Raw genomic sequence first — 17,737 nt, 5'->3', positions numbered from 1 at the left:
TTGGGCAGCGGATGTGTTGAAAAACTACAGCTGCTGCCCACGTTGTGCACAATTTTCACAACGTGCGTCGGTATGTCGGGCCGACGCATTGCGACGGCCCCGTACCGACGTAAGTGTGAAAGAAGCCTAACCCTAAGTTTAGCCCCAACCCTAACCCTAAATTTAGCCCCAACCCTAACCCTAAATTTAGCCCCAACCCTAGCCCTAACCCTACCCCTAACCCTACCCCTAACCTACCCCTAACCTACCCCTAACCCTACCCCTAACCCTACCCCTAACCCTACCCCTAACCTAACCCTAACCCTACCCCTAACCTAACCCTACCCCTAACCCTAACCCTACCCCTAATTTTAGCCCCAACTGCTGTTCTCCTGCCGGCCGGCAGATGGAGACAGATGGCGGGCGCACTGGGCATGCGTCCGCCATGTTCTGCTGCCGGCGGCCAGGAGGAGCAGCAAGAGGATCCAGGGACCTAGGTGAGTATGCTAGGGTCCCCGAATCCCCCTATTTCTCTGTCCTCTGATGTGCGATCACATCAGAGGACAGAGAATTACACTTTACTTTTTTTTTTTTTGCGGTCGCCGGTAAACAGTTAATTACCGGCGATCGCAAAACAGGGGTCGGTAATACCGACCCCGATCGTGCTCTTTGGGGTCTTGGCTACCCCCGGCAGCCGAGACCCCAAAGATTCTCCCGGTGCCGGCCGGCGGGCGCACTGCGCATGCGCCCGCCATTTTGAAGATGGCGGCGCCCACCGGGAGACACGAGGAGCATCGGGGGAGCTAGGTGAGTATTGGGGGGCCACCTGGGACCCCTTTTCTCTGTCCTCCGATGTGCGATCACATCGGAGGACAGAGAAATTAAAAAGAGATCGCTTTTTTTTTTTTTTTTTTTTTGCGATCGCCGGTAAACGGTTAATTAACGGCGATCGCAAATGCGGGGAGGGTTAAAAACCCCCCGAATCATGTTCTCTGGGGTCTCGGCTACCCTCGGCAGCCGAGACCCCGGAGAAAATCGGCCTCTGGGGGGCGCTATGGACTTTTTCCACAGCGCCGTTAATTAACGGCGCTGTGGTTTAAGTACCCTTAGCGGCCGCCGTTAAAAGGCGTATCGGCGGTCGCTAAGGGGTTAATCTTCTTGTCAGTACGATTACAGCGATACCTCATTTAAAACATTTCTTTTTTAAATGTTTTGGCGCCTTTATACAATTAAAACTATTTTATAGAAATAATTATTTTTGTATCGCTTTATTCTGAGGGCTATAACTTTTTTTTATTTTTTTCGCTAATGATGCTGTATGGTGGTTCGTTTTTTGCGGGACAAGATGATGATTTTAGCGGTACCGTGGTTATTTAGATCCGTCTTTTTGATCGCGTGTTATTCCACTTTTTGTTCGTCGGTATGATGATAAAGCATTGCTTTTTTTGCCTCGTGTGTGTGTTTTTTTTTTTTTTTTTTTTTAAATTTTTTTTTATTTAGCCTTAAGGTACCGTCACATTTAGCGACGCTGCAGCCATATAGACAACGATGCCGATCGCTGTTTAGGTCGCTAGGAGACGTCAATCAAAGCAGCTCCAGAACGATGCAGGAGCGATCCAGTGACGTACTTATCGTTCTCGCTGGTTGTTCGCTCCATTAAAAACCATTGCAGGCATCGTTGCTTTTGCTGTCAAACGTGACGAATCACGCCGACCTGACGACCAAATAAAGTTCCAGACTTTCAGCAACGACCAGCGATGTCACAGCAGGATCCTGATCGCTGCTGCGTGTCAAACACAACGAGATCGCTATCCAGGACGCTGCAACGTCATGGATCGTTGTCGTTCTCGTTGTAAAGTTGCTCAGTGTGAAGGTACCTTTATTGTGGATGCCTTGAGATAATAGCTGGCTGACTGTCTACTGCCCCTTAGGACTATGTAATCTGAGGGCAACATGATGTAGCGACTGCACCTAAAGGTACCTTCACACTGAGCGACTTCTGAACGATAACGATAGCGATCCGTGATGTTGCAGCGTCCTGGATAGCGATATCGTTGTTTGACACGCAGCAGCGATCAGGATCCTGCTGTGACATCGCTGGTCGGAGCTAGAAGGCCAGAACTTTATTTCATCGCTGGATCACCCGCTGACATCGCTGAATCGGCGTGTGTGACGCCGATTCAGCGATGTCTTCACTTGTAACCAGGGTAAACATCGGGTTACTAAGCGCAGGGCCGCGCTTAGTAACCCGATATTTACTCTGGTTACCTAAAAAAAAAAAAAACACTACATACTTACATTCCGGTGTCTGTCGCGTCCCTCGCAGTCAGCTTCCCGCACTGACTGTGAGCGCCGGCCGGCCGTAAAGCACAGCGGTGACGTCACCGCTGTGCTCTGCTTTACGGCCGGCCGGCGCTCACAGTCAATCCGGGAAGCTGACTGCGAGGGGCGCGACAGACACCGGAATGTAAGTATGTAGTGTTTTTTTTTTTTTTTTTTTTTTTAGGTAACCAGAGTAAACATCGGGTTACTAGGCGCGGCCCTGCACTTAGTAACCCGATGTTTACCCTGGTTACCCGGGGACCTCGTCATCGTTGGTCGCTGGAGAGCTGTCTGTGTGACAGCTCTCCAGCGACCACACAGCGATGCTGCAGTGATTGGCATCGTTGTCTATATCGCTGCAGCGTCGCTTAATGTGACGGTACCCTAAGTGACACATCGCTGAAATCAGTGTCTGTGTGCTGTTGTTTCAATACAATGAGTGTTTTATCAGCAGCAGAAGATTATTACTGACAGATTAGCTCCTGCCTGCCAAGTGGTCTATCTCCACCACCACTGATTAGCAGCTTACTGTCTCTATAAAATGTACCCAAAAGCTATGTTGTGTACGGGATTAGCTTTCTCCACTCTGCTTCGTGCTACATCTAAAAACTCCTATTGTTGAATAGCTGCATCACTTGTGCTATATTGTTGGAATCGGGGTCTCTTTCCCTACATTGTGCTGCTCTCAGATGAGGTAGCAAAACCCTGGTGACAGATTCCCTTTATCCAGTTAATAATGTAGTGGTATTTGTGATCTGACATCACAATACTGTATTTTGCCTAGTGCAGAAGCTACACCTTCAGGATTGCCAATCATTTGAGCAAACTTTGTTCAGATGTTGTGACTGTAAGGAATGCTGGGTGATCTCCGCTCTGACGTCTGAAGAATTGTTAATGCAGTTCTGGGCTGTAAGACAGGCTGTAACCCATGCGGTTCTTCCAAAGTGGAGGGGCTCTTGGAACCTGTCAGGTGAACGTGTGTTTGAGACCGTTTACCTTTTAAATGAGAAGCCATGTGCCCCAGAAAAGTTTAGGAGCATTTCCGAATTAGGAGTTCATGAGTTAGTAATGCCCGTGTGTACGATTATTGTCAAATCTTGGTGTGCTATAACAGGGGCTGATTAGTAATTTTCAATTTGTAGACTAGCTGGACACCAAACCAAAGGATTTCAAACAATACATTGGTGGCTTTAGTAAATGAAATACATATGGTGGAAGGAAAGTGACCTAATCTTACACACACCTCTGCTCTTGATGTCATTTCTTTATTTAACTCTTTTATAAAGTGCCATTAATTCCGCAGCACTTTGCTGACATCATCACTGTCCCCATTGGGGCTCACAATCTTAATTCCCTATCGGTATGTCTTTGGGAGAATGGGAAAAAACCAAAGTACCTAGAGAGAACCCCCCACAGTGATGGGGAGAACATACAAACTCCTTGCAGATGTTGTCCTTGGGGGGGATTTGAACTCGGGCCCCGAGTGCTGTAAGCCATCGTGCTGCCCACTAAATGGCTTCATGTGTAAACATCACTTTGTTTTTGTTGCTTGTTGAACAAATACCGTACATATAACTGCTATATAACCGAACATGTTACATGTCCAATAGTTCTCAGATCATTGTTCAAGTAGGTAGCACTTGAGGTTGGAGAGATCAGTATGAAGGAAAATCTATTCAATAGTACAGTCATGGACAAAAATTTTGAGAATGAGACAAATATTAATTTTTCCAAAGTCTACTGCTTCATTTTTTCTAATGGTAATTTGCATATACTCCTGAATGTCAGAGTGATCAGCTTAACTGCAATTACTGTACTTGCAAAGTCAATATTTGCCCAGAAAATGAACTTTAACCCTCAAAACACATTTCAACATCATTGCAGTCCTGCCTTAAAAGGAGCAGCTAACATCGTTTTAGTGATTGATCCATTAACACAGGTGTGGGTGTTGATGAGGACAGGGCTGGCGATCAATCAGTCATGATTAAGTAAGAATGACATCACTGGACACTTTAAAAGGAGGCTGGTGCTTGGTATCATTGTTTCTCTTCAGTTAACCATGGTTATCTCTAAAGAAACACGTGCAGCCATCATTGCACTGCACAAAAATGGCCTAACAGGGAAGAGTATCGCAGCTACAAAGATTGCACTTCAGTCAACAATCTATCGCATCATCAAGAACTTCAAGGAGAGAGCTTCCATTGTTGTCAAAAAGGCTCCAGGGCACCCAAGAAAGACCAGCAAGCGCCAGGACCGTATCAGACCCGTTTCAGCTGCGGGATCAGACTACCAGCAGTGCCGAGCTTGCTCAGGAATGGCAGCAGGCTGGTGTGAGTGCTTCTGCACGCACTGTGAGGCGGAGACTCTTTGAGCAAGGCCTGGGCAGCAAAGAAGCCACTTCTCTCCAGAAAAAACATCAGGGACCGACTGATATTCTGCAAAAGGTACAGGGAGTGGACTGCTGAGGACTGGGGCAAAGTCATTTTCTCTGATGAATCCCCTTTTTGATTGTTTGGGACATCTGGAAAACAGCTTATTCGGAGAAGAAGAGGTGAGCGCTACCACCAGTCTTGTCTCATGCCAACTGTAAAGCATCCTGAAACCATTCATGTGTGGGGTTGCTTCTCAGCCAAGGGAATCGGCTCACTCATAGTCTTGCCTAAAAACACAGCCATGCATAAAGAATGGTACCAGAATGTCCTCCAAGAGCAACTTCTCCCAGCGGTCCAAGAGCAGTTTGGCGCCCAACAATGCCTTTTCCAGCATGATGGAGCACCTTGCCATAAAGCAAAGGTGATAACTAAATGGCTCATGGAACAAAACATAGAGATTTTGGGTCCATGGCCTGGAAACTCCCCAGATCTTAATCCCATTGAGAACTTGTGGTCAATCATCAAGAGACGGGTGGACAAACAAAAACCAACAAATTCTGGCAAAATGCAAGCATAGATTATGCAAGAATGGACTGCTATCATTCAGGATTTGGTCCAGAAGTTGATTGAGAGCATGTCAGGGAGAATTGCAGAGATCTTGAAGAAGGGTCAACACTGCAAATATTGACTTGCTGCATTAACTCATTCTAACTGTCAATATAACCTATTGGTACTCATAATATGATTGCAATTATATTTCTGTATGTGATATAAACATCAGACAAACACTAATAAAAACCAGAGGGCAGCAGATCATGTGAAAATATAATTTTGGTGTCATTCTAAAAACTTTTGGCCATGACTGTATATAGGCTCCTGAATTCTGTCAGCAATGAGAAAACACTTGTGCTCATGGCACCTACATGTAGTGTTTTTTAGATGGACAGGTGAAGTACTTGCCGTAGTTTGTTTTGCCTGTTTAAAGTAGCACTCCTCCTCCCATCAAAGTTTTGTCCTATTAATATATTATAATGATCATATTATAAAGCACTGTGTAGTTACAATTGCTCATTTTGCCTTTCTGCCCATTAATTCTTATGTTTTCCATTAGTTTTATGACCTCACGTGATTAAATACTGACTAGCTTGAATCCTTCTAAGCTCTATGCCGAAATAAGAGGTCAATTTTTGCCTTCATGAATCTTCATCAGGGAAGAGTCAGATGGCCATATAACTCTGACAAGAATCGCAACGCAATTCTCAGACTGGCCGGCGGCTCTCGCAACCAAAGTGTGACGGCATTCATTTCTATGCAGCTATCTTTCTAGGGTCAGGAAAGCCGCCAGCCTTTCTAAGCATTGCGTTGCGATCCCTTTTCGACTTATACAGCCGTCGGATTCTTTTCTTAGAATTCCAATTCTACATCGCTGCTAAGTCCTTGGCAGCCCTGCTTCATCCCCTCTTCAACTCCTGAACCAGGTACTCCGCTCCTCGCGCCTATGAAGGACTTTGCAATGATGTAGAATTGTAGTTCTAATGATTACTCATGCAGGGTAAAGAGACTTCCTGTTCCCACCTCTTACCTGCCAGTATCTGTAGCCTTTTTTTTTTTTCTTTTTTATCAGTAGGCCTTGCACTATATCAGTTGGGGTGTGACACACAAGTAATTATGCATTAGGTCGGCTACTCAAATGAGAAGCTGCAGGTAAGGTGCTGTTCTCACAGCTAGGCCGGGATCACACATGCGAGAAATATGTCCGTGTCTCGCATGTGAAATCCAAGCTCTGGCACCGGCACTCCAGAGCGGAGCGTTCGGCTCCATGTGTTACTATGCGGCCGCACGCTCCGCTCTGGAGTGCCGGCGCCAGAGCTTTGTTTCCACATGCGAGACACGGACGTGTTTCTCGCATGTGTGATCCCGGCCCTACTGTCATGTCAGTAAATCAGCCTGCGCTCATTGATTCGCACCAACCATAGTGATAAATATTCATTAGGGAGTGTGTAAGGGCCGCCCTAGAGCTCTCACTGTTCTCCCCCCTTCTAAATGCTTGCCTAATTCGCCTAGCCTAATTATTTTTTAATGTTCCTAAAATGAATAGTTGTCAGCAGTAGGCGATATTTTCCAGTGTGAATACTAGAAGTTTCTGTGATTGTTCCCGATCATCTGAATGTTACTCTTCCCAGTCAGATGGCTAGTTGATTTTCAACTACAGAATACCGCCCTAATGGAAAGGCTGAAGTGGGCTCACTCCAGGAGCCATGTGCCATCACCAGCTGATTATTTTTTTTTTTCCGTGTGCATGAAGCAATATTTTGAAGTTGTTATTGATCTCATTAATTCTTCAGTGTATCCTCAAAACTTTCTGTTCAGCTTCTGATCCAAAAAGTTGTTTGAACATTACAGCCAAGTACATCGCTCTGTCTCACTGACAAAACGCTGTGTTGGATAACTATTCTAACATGCTTTGTTTAATGGCCATTTTAGCTGCAAAATTTACACGTATGAAATGCAGAATTTACTGCCAACTTCACCCTGGCAATGAATGGGGTGAAAATCTGCAACTGAGATTAAAATGCTGACTATTTTTTATGTTGCACACAGAAATTTTTTTTAAAAAAATGGTTTTCAGATAGGATTTGTGAGGATCTCCTTCACATGATGGGTGCTGTAATCTGATTTTTTTATTGTATATCTATTTTACCTTAAATTTGGTAGGTGGAAGTAGGTAATGGATTTTTATTTTCAGGAATAAAGAAATTCTAATATTTATGTACTGCTGTTGCCTTTTTAATGGATCAGGATACAATGGTCCAATACTTTAAGGGGTTCTCGTTTTTTGTGTTCATTTACGTCTGTTGCTACAAGGGTTAAAAGACATGGGGATCTGTTATGTACTGTGAGTAATCAAGATGATTCTCGAAGGGCTTATTCAGACGTCCGCTTTTCTCGTTTGAGTTCTATCAATGTTTTTTATGGACCCTTGATAGTCTATGGGGAAGTTCACATGTCTGTATTTGTGTTGTGGGTTTTTTTTTTTGTCTTTTTTTTTTTTTTTTTTTTGTTTGTCGTTTTTTTTTTTTTTTTTTTTTTTTTTCTCTTTGTACCAAGTGGTCTGCACAAACCATTGAAGATCTATTGATAAGGGTGTCTCAAATTGGCTAATGCAAGTCTATGACTCCCTGAAAAAAAACTAAACCAAAAAACTGACAGCATCTGACAGATGCCATCCGTGTGTTGTCCGTTTTACGTGGACTGTTTGATTGGAAGTGCTTGAGAACCCTCCGTCAGTGGTGTTTTTTTTTGTTTGTTTGTTTTTTTTTTGTTTTTGTTTTTTTCTGAGAAAAACTGATGAAACTCTCATGAACCTAACCTAGAGCTTTTTTTTTTTTTTTTTGTTCGGGGATGAGTCTCTTGACGTGTGAAAGAGCCCTTAGGATCTAGGAATATGTCAAGCTTGCACATGTCTGCAGGCCTAGAGGGGAAGAGCCTGTTAACCCTGTGGATAGTAGTACATGTCTGATAATGATGTGCCAGCCGTGTCATGACCAGATCTTTGCTTTAGAACTGGATGTGATATAGGACGGCGCCTGAAAACGATCCTATAACCCCCAGTTGTAGGAGAATCCCTTTTAATACATTGTGGAGACGCGTTTGGATTGTGAAAACTTTGCAACAGCTCTCACTTATGTTTGTGTCTCTCGTAGCCACTGCCTGATCATCCAGACCCTGAGGGGTGCAGCAGTCCGTACCATTTTGTGACAGGTAAATGAATGTTTGTGACGGTGCAGTGGGCGTTCCTTTCATTTGCCACTTTCCATGAATGATTGTACTATCACAGTGGGCAGATGTTTGCATGTGCTCCCCCGAAGAATGGCTGATCTAATTACTGGGCCTCTAAATGGAAAGATTACTTTGGACTGTATGTAAAATACCCCACAAGGTGCAGGCTGCACTCCCCTCACACTGCATAATATTGGAGATGGGGGGCAAATCCCACTGGAGCTGATCTCCACTGTCCAGGCACTATATATGTTTCAAGCACTCAGTTTTCTTTATCCACGGTTCTCACAACATTTAGATGGCATACACTTGAGAGCAGTGATATTTTGGGTACTTGACCCTTCATTAGGTAATTTAACGTTATGAAGAATCCAAGGTTAAGGGTTGGGTTTCCCAACGGCAGACCATCCGGTTGGTGTTACCGTTCTGTCAGCCGGTGTTCCCGACTGTCCAATGACTGGTAAAGGGTCAGTTTCCTAAAGCGTCACAGTAGTCAAGTGTATGACATCTAAATGTGAAGCGAACTTGAGGTATGAAAAATCATTCAGAAAACTGAGTGTTTGAAGCACATCAGTGCTAATTAGTGTGCAGTTCCTTTTTGAAAAGTATTGAGTTTTGAATGTCAAGTATGACTTCTAGTCTTTTTTTTTTTTTACATTAGTAAATAGAATCCAAAAATAATAGGGCAAAAATCCTATTAATTGCCACTCCAGGTTATATCAGTCTGCATGGATGTATCCTGATGCACAACGCCCCCTTCAGTGTTCCTGTTGATTTGTGTGTGCCATTCTGCAGCTTTTACTTTAGTGTATGTATGGACATCTAATCATATAGATGTGAATTTATACTATGTGTGACAGAAGGTAGTTACTGTCTGATATGTGGCCATTTCTGAAGCTTTTCATATTAAAAGGAACCTGTCACCCAGAAATTCGCGGGTGAGGTAAGCTCACCGTCATCAGGGGCTTATCTGCAGCATTCTGTAATGCTGTAGATAAGCCCCCGATGTTACCTGAAAAAGGAGAAAAAGACGTTATTTTATACTCACCCAGGGGCGGTCCCGCTGCTGGTCCGGTCAAACGGGCGTCTCTGGTCCGCTGCGGCGCCTCCCATCTTCGTTACAAGACGTCCTCTTCTGATCTTCAGCTCCGGCTCCGGCGTACTTTGCTCTGCCCCCCCCCCCCCCATGTTGTGATGATATTGCATTTATTTAACTTTTTGCTAAATTTCTACAGAACTATGCAATTTAGCAAAAAATAAGCTGCGCAACCCCCCCACCAAGGTGTATAATTAGTATTGCATATATCTGCTGTACGAGAGGCTTCCTCTCCATACTAAAGACTGGGAAGAGGATGGGCCAATAAAGATTGGTTGCCAAGACGTAGTAAATTAAAAAAAAAATAATGTAAAAAGTACTTGAAGGTGGTTGTCAAGGGCTTGGCTATTGATGACCCATCTCAAGAATAGGTCATCAATGTCAGATCGCTGCAGTCTAGCCCCTCAGCAGTTTAAAGCTCCCGCGAAGGCTGGATGTACTCATTTAAAACCTACAGAAAAAGGCAATAATAAATGCTAGAAATAAATTTCATGGCACCAAAGCATGTGTACGACAACCAAACCAAATAGAATCTATGATTCTATTCTCCTTCAATTGAAGTCTTCAAACAGAGGCTGGACAGACATCTGTCTGAGATGGGTTAGTGAATCCTGCATTGAGCAGGGGGTTGGACACATGACCCTGGAGGCCCCTTCCAATTCTAACATCCTATGATTCAAACCGATACCATTTAACCTGTACTCGGTAATAAACACAACAGGTAACGTGATGTCATGTGTCGTGCCACAACATTGACGTTGTACCAATAAAAAGGAAAGTTGTGGATGCCAGAAGGTAGGAGTCTATCCTCAGGACTACTATCCAGCAACCAGTCAGTAGTGACCTGGCCACTGGACTGGATACTGCAAATCCGTTTGCACCAACTCTATCAGTAGTACATTATACCAACCCAGCTTATGGTTTAAACCTCAGAAATGTTATGGGATAAATATATATTGATGATATATTTGAACCAAATCCATCCAATAATGGATAAAAATACGTATCTGGTAGCATATGTCGAATGCAACCAGCAGTGTGTGCTGTTAATATAGAAAAAGCATGGTGCTTGGTAACTAAGGACAGGACTTACGGACAAGCTGTGAGGCTGGATACTCAAGAGGCCCAAGGTCAAAAACCAAGATGATGCTTCATAGAGGGGTGAAATAAAGGTGTAGTCGGGAAACAGTCCGAGGTCAGAATTCCAAGAAGGTCGCAGATCACGACAAAAGGGCCAAGCAAATTGATGGTCAAGACGAATTCAAGGTCAAGCAGCAAAGATCAGAATACCAGACCGCTCGCAGAGCAAACACACACCTCTTCAGCAAAGCTACAATTGACAATGACCTAACATTACAAGCCAGTTAAATAGCCTTGGAATTTTCTGGAAAGGAAAACACCTGGAAGAAACCCGAACACTACACTGACAGCCTTAGACACCCTTGCTAGTCATAGGGTGCCCTAGATGTCACTCACAGCATCCCTAGGACACCATAAGTGGCGGGATCATGACAGCCAGAACATTACTGACCTAGGTTAATTGTGTCATTAGGAAGTACTCCTGCCGCCCATACTTAGATGCAGATCAGAGCCATATTGGAAGGGCTTTGTTCAATATACAAATCCCTTATTGATGAGTTTGGTTTGATATTATTATTATTAATAATCATAAATCTTCTGACATGTACGAACTAATTTGCTGTGGGATAGATGGAGATCTATATATGTATATATTTTTCCCATTGATGGTCATACATATCACATTTCCATTGTTTTTTTTACTTTGTGTCTTTTGTATGTCTTCAAATGTCTGTGTAACCATTTATATAGATGGAACGATTTATCTATTTTACCAGTGTAATTACCGTATATACTCGAGTATAAGCCGACCCCCCCCCCCCCTAAGTTTGCCACAAAAAAACTGGGAAAACTTAATGACTCCAGTATAAGCCTAGGGTGGGAAATGCAGCAGCTACCGGTAAATGTCAAAAGTAAAAATGGATACCAATAAAATTAATTGAGACATCAGTAGGTTAAGTGTTTTTGAATATCCATATTGAATCAGGAGCCCCATATAATGCTCCATAAAGTTTATGATGGCCCCATAAGATGCTCCATATTAAAATATGCCCCATATAATCCTGCATAAAGGTTAATAATGGCCCCATAAGATGCTCCATAGACACATTTGCCCCATATAACGCTGCACAAATGCTGATTATGGCCCCATAAGATGCTCCATAAAGATATTTGCCCCATATAGTGCTGCCCAAACGTTGATTATGGCCCCATACAGACACTTGCCCCATATAGTGCTGCACAAACGTTATGGCCCCATACAGTGCTGCACAAACGTTATGGCCCCATATAGACACTTGCCCCATACAGTGCTGCACAAACGTTATGGCCCCATATAGACACTTGCTCCATACAGTGCTGCACAAACGTTATGGCCCCATACAGTGCTGCACAAACGTTATGGCCCCATATAGACACTTGCCCCATACAGTGCTGCACAAACGTTATGGCCCCATACAGTGCTGCACAAACGTTATGGCCCCATATAGACACTTGCTCCATACAGTGCTGCACAAACGTTATGGCCCCATACAGTGCTGCACAAACGTTATGGCCCCATATAGACACTTGCCCCATACAGTGCTGCACAAACGTTATGGCCCCATACAGTGCTGCACAAACGTTATGGTCCCATAGATGCTCCATACAGACACTTGCCCCATTTGCTGTGATAAAAAAATCACATGCTCACCTCTCCGTCGCTCAGGCCGCTGGCACTTTCAATATTCACGTGCTCCTCGTTCCGGCGCCACTCCATCTTCAGCACTGGCGTTCAGGCAGAGGGCGTGCACTAATCACGTCACCGCGCCCTCTGACCTGAGCGCCACTGCTGAAGATGGAGCGGCGCCGAAACGAGGAGCAGGTGAGTATCGCACAGCGCTCCCCCTCCCCTTTATACATACCTGCTCCTGGTGCTGTGCAGTCCCTTCTTCCCCGGCACTGCAGCTTCTTTCTGTAGTGAGCGGTCACCGTTACCGCTCATTACAGTAATGAATATGCGGCTCCACCTCTATGGGAGGTGGAGCCACATATTCATTACTGTAATGAGCGGTACCATGCGACCGCTCAGTACAAGAGGAAGCTGGCGGCGCCGAGAAGCCAGGGATCTGCAGGGACCGCGCCAGGAGCAGGTAAGTATAATTAGACAGCCCCCGCTCCCCCTCACCTGCTGACCCCCTGGGTATGACTCGAGTTTAAGCCGAGAGGGGGACTTTCAGCCCAAAAAAGTGGGCTGAAAATCTCGGCTTATACTCGAGTATATATGGTACTTAGCTTGTGCACATATCCTTACTATCTTATTTGCTGCAGACATTGTGTGCAGACACCCAGCTTCCCTTCGTAACCGGACATGCGGTGCGTCTTTCCAGACTGCAGCATGTCTAATTATCTTGCGGAAAAGCTTTGTCTCCACAAGATAAATAACCCAGTCTATGAATACGATGCGGTGATTCCGGAAGTGTTCATTGAACACTTCCGCAATCACCACGCAAACAGGGGGCGGAGCGGGGTATCTGCTGTGTCCAAAGTGCAGGGAATCCTGACCGTGGAAACATACCCTTAGGATGGGTGAAAACCGCTGATAGAACTGACATGCTTCAGGTTTTCAATAATGGGCAACATGTGCGTGAGGTTTCAGAAATCTCATTCACTTTGCTGGGACCGTAAAATGCTGCATCTTTCGCAGCATAAAAACTGACGTGTGAACATGCCCTAATGCAGTGTTCCTTAACTCCAGTCCTCAAGAGCCATCAACAGGTCATGTTTTCAGGTTTTCCCTAATATGGCCCAGGTGATGGAATTATTGCCTGTGCAGATGATGCAATTATCTCACCTATGCAATTATCACCTAAGGAAATCCTGAAAATGTGACCTGATGGGGAACACTGCCCAAATGGTAAATTGTGCGCATGCAAATGGCTGCCCAGGTACAGGGCTGGAACTGCACAGCTCCATGCACTGGAAGGGCTGTTTTTTTGAGAGCTTCCATTCATCTGTCATTGAACTTAGTCAGCTGAGTTGCAGTACCTGAGAATAGCCACTAGTCAGGAGAACGATGCACAGATGCTGTTACTGCTTTCTTTTTAATTGGAAATGTCAGGTGTTTAACTAAAAAGGGTGCAAAGGTATCATTATCACCTGGACCTGGTGCCTTTTGCATTGGGGATGAGGAGCTTGAAGTTGCCATTTTATAGTCCGGTATTAGCCATAAGGCCCAGACTTGCTCTTTGGTCTCCTGACGTGAACTTACTCTTAAGATCAGGAGACCCTTCATGAGTTCAAGCATTGCAGTTAGATTGTAAAATGCGTCTGTCTGAACTTCTCCTTATTCCTCTGGTCTTTTGTGCTCTTTTTCTTGATTGACAGCTCCAGTGGTCTTCTGTTTCATATCTCATCTTATCCAGCAGGAGTCTGCTGGAGCTGTAAATCAAGTACAGGTGGATAGGCTGTGAAAGATATGCACCCAAGAATAAAATGGGCGGACTTTAACTTCTAAAATATATTACAAATTGGGTACACCAGTTAAATGCAGGATGTGCTATAAAAAAATGTTTTCACAATTTGGGAAAGTTATGAAATGTCCTATAAATGTCTGCTCTGTTCCTGATCTAATGATCTTGGCTTTTAGTTGAGATGAATCTGTGCTGCACTTTATGCACATGCTCAGTAGTGACCAGTGCTGTGGAGTCTGAGTCAGGGAAATTGAGGAGTCGGAGGTTTGGCTTACACAGCCCTGGTTACCAACACCTTTTGTGCTATCAGTAAGGTTGAGTCCCCCTAGATTTCTATTAATAGATGATAGACTTGAGTAGGGTCTTGGTTTTTGGTGAGTTGAAGCTTTTATTGGTAGCATTTTGGGGTACATCATAATTTGGATGACTTTTTTTTAAGATCCTGTTGACATTTATTTTGTTCTCTACGTTGAGCACTTACATTGGGATCACCATATAAAGCTCCAAAACACGTGATTCAGACAGAACTATTCACTATAATATGGCAGGCAGAGTTACTCAGCACTCCGGCCTCTGTTCAGCGGTGTCTGTCTTTTCAGTGGTGCATAAGAGTGATTGACCCTGATTTTTGTGCATAGCTTTAGGCTAGGTTCAGATTGTGTTAGTGCAATCCGTTTAGCGCCTAGCGCTAGCGGATTGCGCTAACGCAATGTTTTAAAAGGGGTCGCGTTAAACGTCCCCGCTCTCGCAGAGCGGGGAACGGACCTCGGGCGCGCCTCGGACGCTGCAAGCAGCGTCCGCGGCGCGCCACAAAACACCGGCACATCGCTAGCGCGTGACGAAAATGGCACGCGCTAGTGATGCGCGTCCCCATTGCTGGGAATGGGCACACTAACGGACGCGTTGCACGGCGTTAATTTCGCCGTGCAACGCTGTGCGTTAGCGCGATCCCATTAATGCAATGGGAACCTAGCCTAAAAGATGGGCACCACTAGATGGAGCCAAAAGTGTAGCAATCTATCTCCTTACAATGAATCTTCCATCGGTGGCTTAGTCTTGCCACAAACTGTGTGTGTGTGTGTATATATATATATATATATATATATATATATATATATAATATATATATATATATATATATATATATATATATATATATATATATGCCCCGTATATACTCGAGTATAAGCTGAGATTTTCATCCCCCAAAAAAATGGGCTGAAAGTTCCCCTCTCGGCTTATACTCGAGTCATGGAAGGCGGGAGGGTCGGCGGGTGAGGGGGAGCGACGTCTGTCAAATACTCACCTGCTCCTGGCGCGGTCCCCGCATGTCCCACGGTCTTCGGGCGTGGCAGCTTCTTCCCCTGTTCAGCGGTCACTGGTACCGCTCATTAAAGTTATGAATATGGACTCCACTCCCGTAGGGGTGGTGCTGCATATTCATTACTGTAATGAGCAGTGCCACATGACCGCTCATTACAGGAAGAAGCTCCCGGAGACATGGGACATGCAGGGACCGCGTCAGAAGCGCCGGAAGCAGATGAGTATTTCATATTCACCTTTCCTTGTTCCACCGCTGCCCTGTCTTCCGCATCCTCTGCAGGGACTGTTCAGGTCAGAGGACGCGATGACGTGTTAGTGTGCGCGCTGCCCTCTGCCTGAACAGTTAGTGCGGAGAGAAGGAACGTTGAGGAGCAGCGACGAGAGGCGAGTATGATATATATATATTTAGTGCAGCAGCAGCCTTACACGTGGCACAATGCTATATGGAGCATCTATGGGGCCATAAAGAACTGCATGGAGCATTCTATGGGGCCATAAAGAACTGCATGGAGCATTATATGGGGCATCTATGGGGCCATAATGAACTGCATGGAGCATTACATGGGGCCATAAAGAACTGCATGGAGCATATTATGGGGCCATAATGAACTGCATGGAGCATTATATGGGGCATAAAGAACTGCATGGAGCATTATATGGGGCATATCTGTATATGGAGCATCTTATGGGGCCGTAATGAACTGTATGGAGCATTATATGGGGCCATAAAGAACTGCATGGAGCATATTATGGGGCATCTATGGGGCCATAATGAACTGCATGGAGCATTACATGGGGCCATAAAGAACTGCATGGAGCATATTATGGGGCATCTATGGGGCCATAATGAAATGCGTGGAGCATTACATTGGGCCATAAAGACCTGCATGGATCATTATATGGAGCATCTATGGGGCCATAAAGAACTGCATGGAGCATATTATGGGGCATCTATGGGGCCATAATGAACTGCGTGGAGCATTACATTGGGCCATAAAGACATGCATGGATCATTATATGGAGCATCTATGGGGCCATAAAGAACTGCATGGAGCATTATATGGGGCATCTATGAGGCCATAAAGAACTGCATGGAGCATTATATGGGGCATAAAGAACTGCATGGAGCATTATATGGGGCATATCTGTATATGGAGCATCTTATGGGGCCATAATGAACTGTATGGAGCATTACATGGGGCTCCTGATTCAATATGGATATTCAAAAACACTTAACCTACTGATGTCTCAATTAATTTTACTTTTATTGGTATCTATTTTTATTTTTGACATTTACCGGTAGCTGCTGCATTTTCCACCCTAGGCTTATACTCGAGTCAATAAGTTTTCCCAGTTTTTTTGTTGCAAAATTAAGGGGGTCGGCTTATACTCGAGTATATATACCGCTTATAACATCAGAGCAATTACATAATAGCAAATTTCAGTTTTCCTTCTTTTACACATGACCCTATGTCATGGGTTTACTGCAACAGAGAGGAGCCAGAAGACCAAAGTGTCTGATTCCACATACTCCTGCACTGATTAGAAGCACTTCACCATCATATTAAACAGTGCAGCAGCGCAGGAGTTAAATCTGTTCAGTTGAGTCTGACTCTTTCCTGCCTTGATTCAGCTGTTCAGTGATGGCTACTCCCTTTACTATATACAGTGTATGTGTATATATGTGTGTGTATATATACATACATACATACATACATACATACATACATACATACATACATACATACATACATACATACATGGGTTGGACTAAATAATAAAAACGTCAACAAAAGTTAGTTTAATATGGTGTAGGTCCACCTTTTGCGGCGATTACAGTCTCAATTCCCCGAGGTATGGATTCATACAAGGTGTGAATTTTTTCCATAGGAATTTTAGCCCATTCTGCAGTTAAAATCGGCCATAAATGATCAATAATGTTGAGGTCTGGGGATTGTGGGGGCCAGATGAGATGCTCAACTTCATTAGAATGTTCCTCGTGCCATGCTTTAACGATTCTAGCTGTATGAATTGGTGCATTATCATCCTGAAAGATGGCATTCCCCTCCGGCAACAGTGCTTCAACCATTGGATGCACTTGGTCGCCCAAAATACCTAAATAATCTCGGCTGTTAATTCTTCCATGAAGGGTATCATTGGTCCGGTGGATCTCCACGAAATAGCACCCCAGATCATCACAGAACCTCCACCATGTTTTAAGGTTGGGAGAAGGCAGTCTGGATGGAATGCTTCTTTCGGCTGTCTCCAAACGTACAGCCAGCTGGAGGTCGGAAATAGGGTAAATGATGATTCGTCTGAGAATCACGTGTTTCCAC

The 17,737-nt window shown here is 44.5% G+C and overlaps 1 protein-coding gene across 8 annotated transcripts in view; it reads left to right on the top strand.

Moving 5' to 3' along the window:
• The window catches only part of FAM53C (family with sequence similarity 53 member C), a 59,179-nt gene that overhangs the window by 33,289 nt on the left and 8,153 nt on the right, over positions 1-17,737 (top strand). For 4 of the 8 annotated variants that reach the window (XM_069764321.1, XM_069764323.1, XM_069764322.1 and 1 more), the window contains exon 3: positions 8,378-8,435. The exons of the other annotated variants lie outside the window; for them this stretch is intronic. In XM_069764321.1, the coding sequence (XP_069620422.1) occupies positions 8,378-8,435 (58 nt within the window). The remainder of the gene's footprint in view (positions 1-8,377; positions 8,436-17,737) is intronic. 8 annotated transcript variants of the gene reach the window in all.

The sequence above is a fragment of the Ranitomeya imitator genome, chromosome 4 (assembly GCF_032444005.1).
Source record: "Ranitomeya imitator isolate aRanImi1 chromosome 4, aRanImi1.pri, whole genome shotgun sequence".
NCBI lineage: Eukaryota > Metazoa > Chordata > Amphibia > Anura > Dendrobatidae > Ranitomeya > Ranitomeya imitator.
The sequence above is the reverse complement of the archived record's forward strand: the minus strand, read 5'-3'. Positions and strand labels throughout refer to the sequence as shown.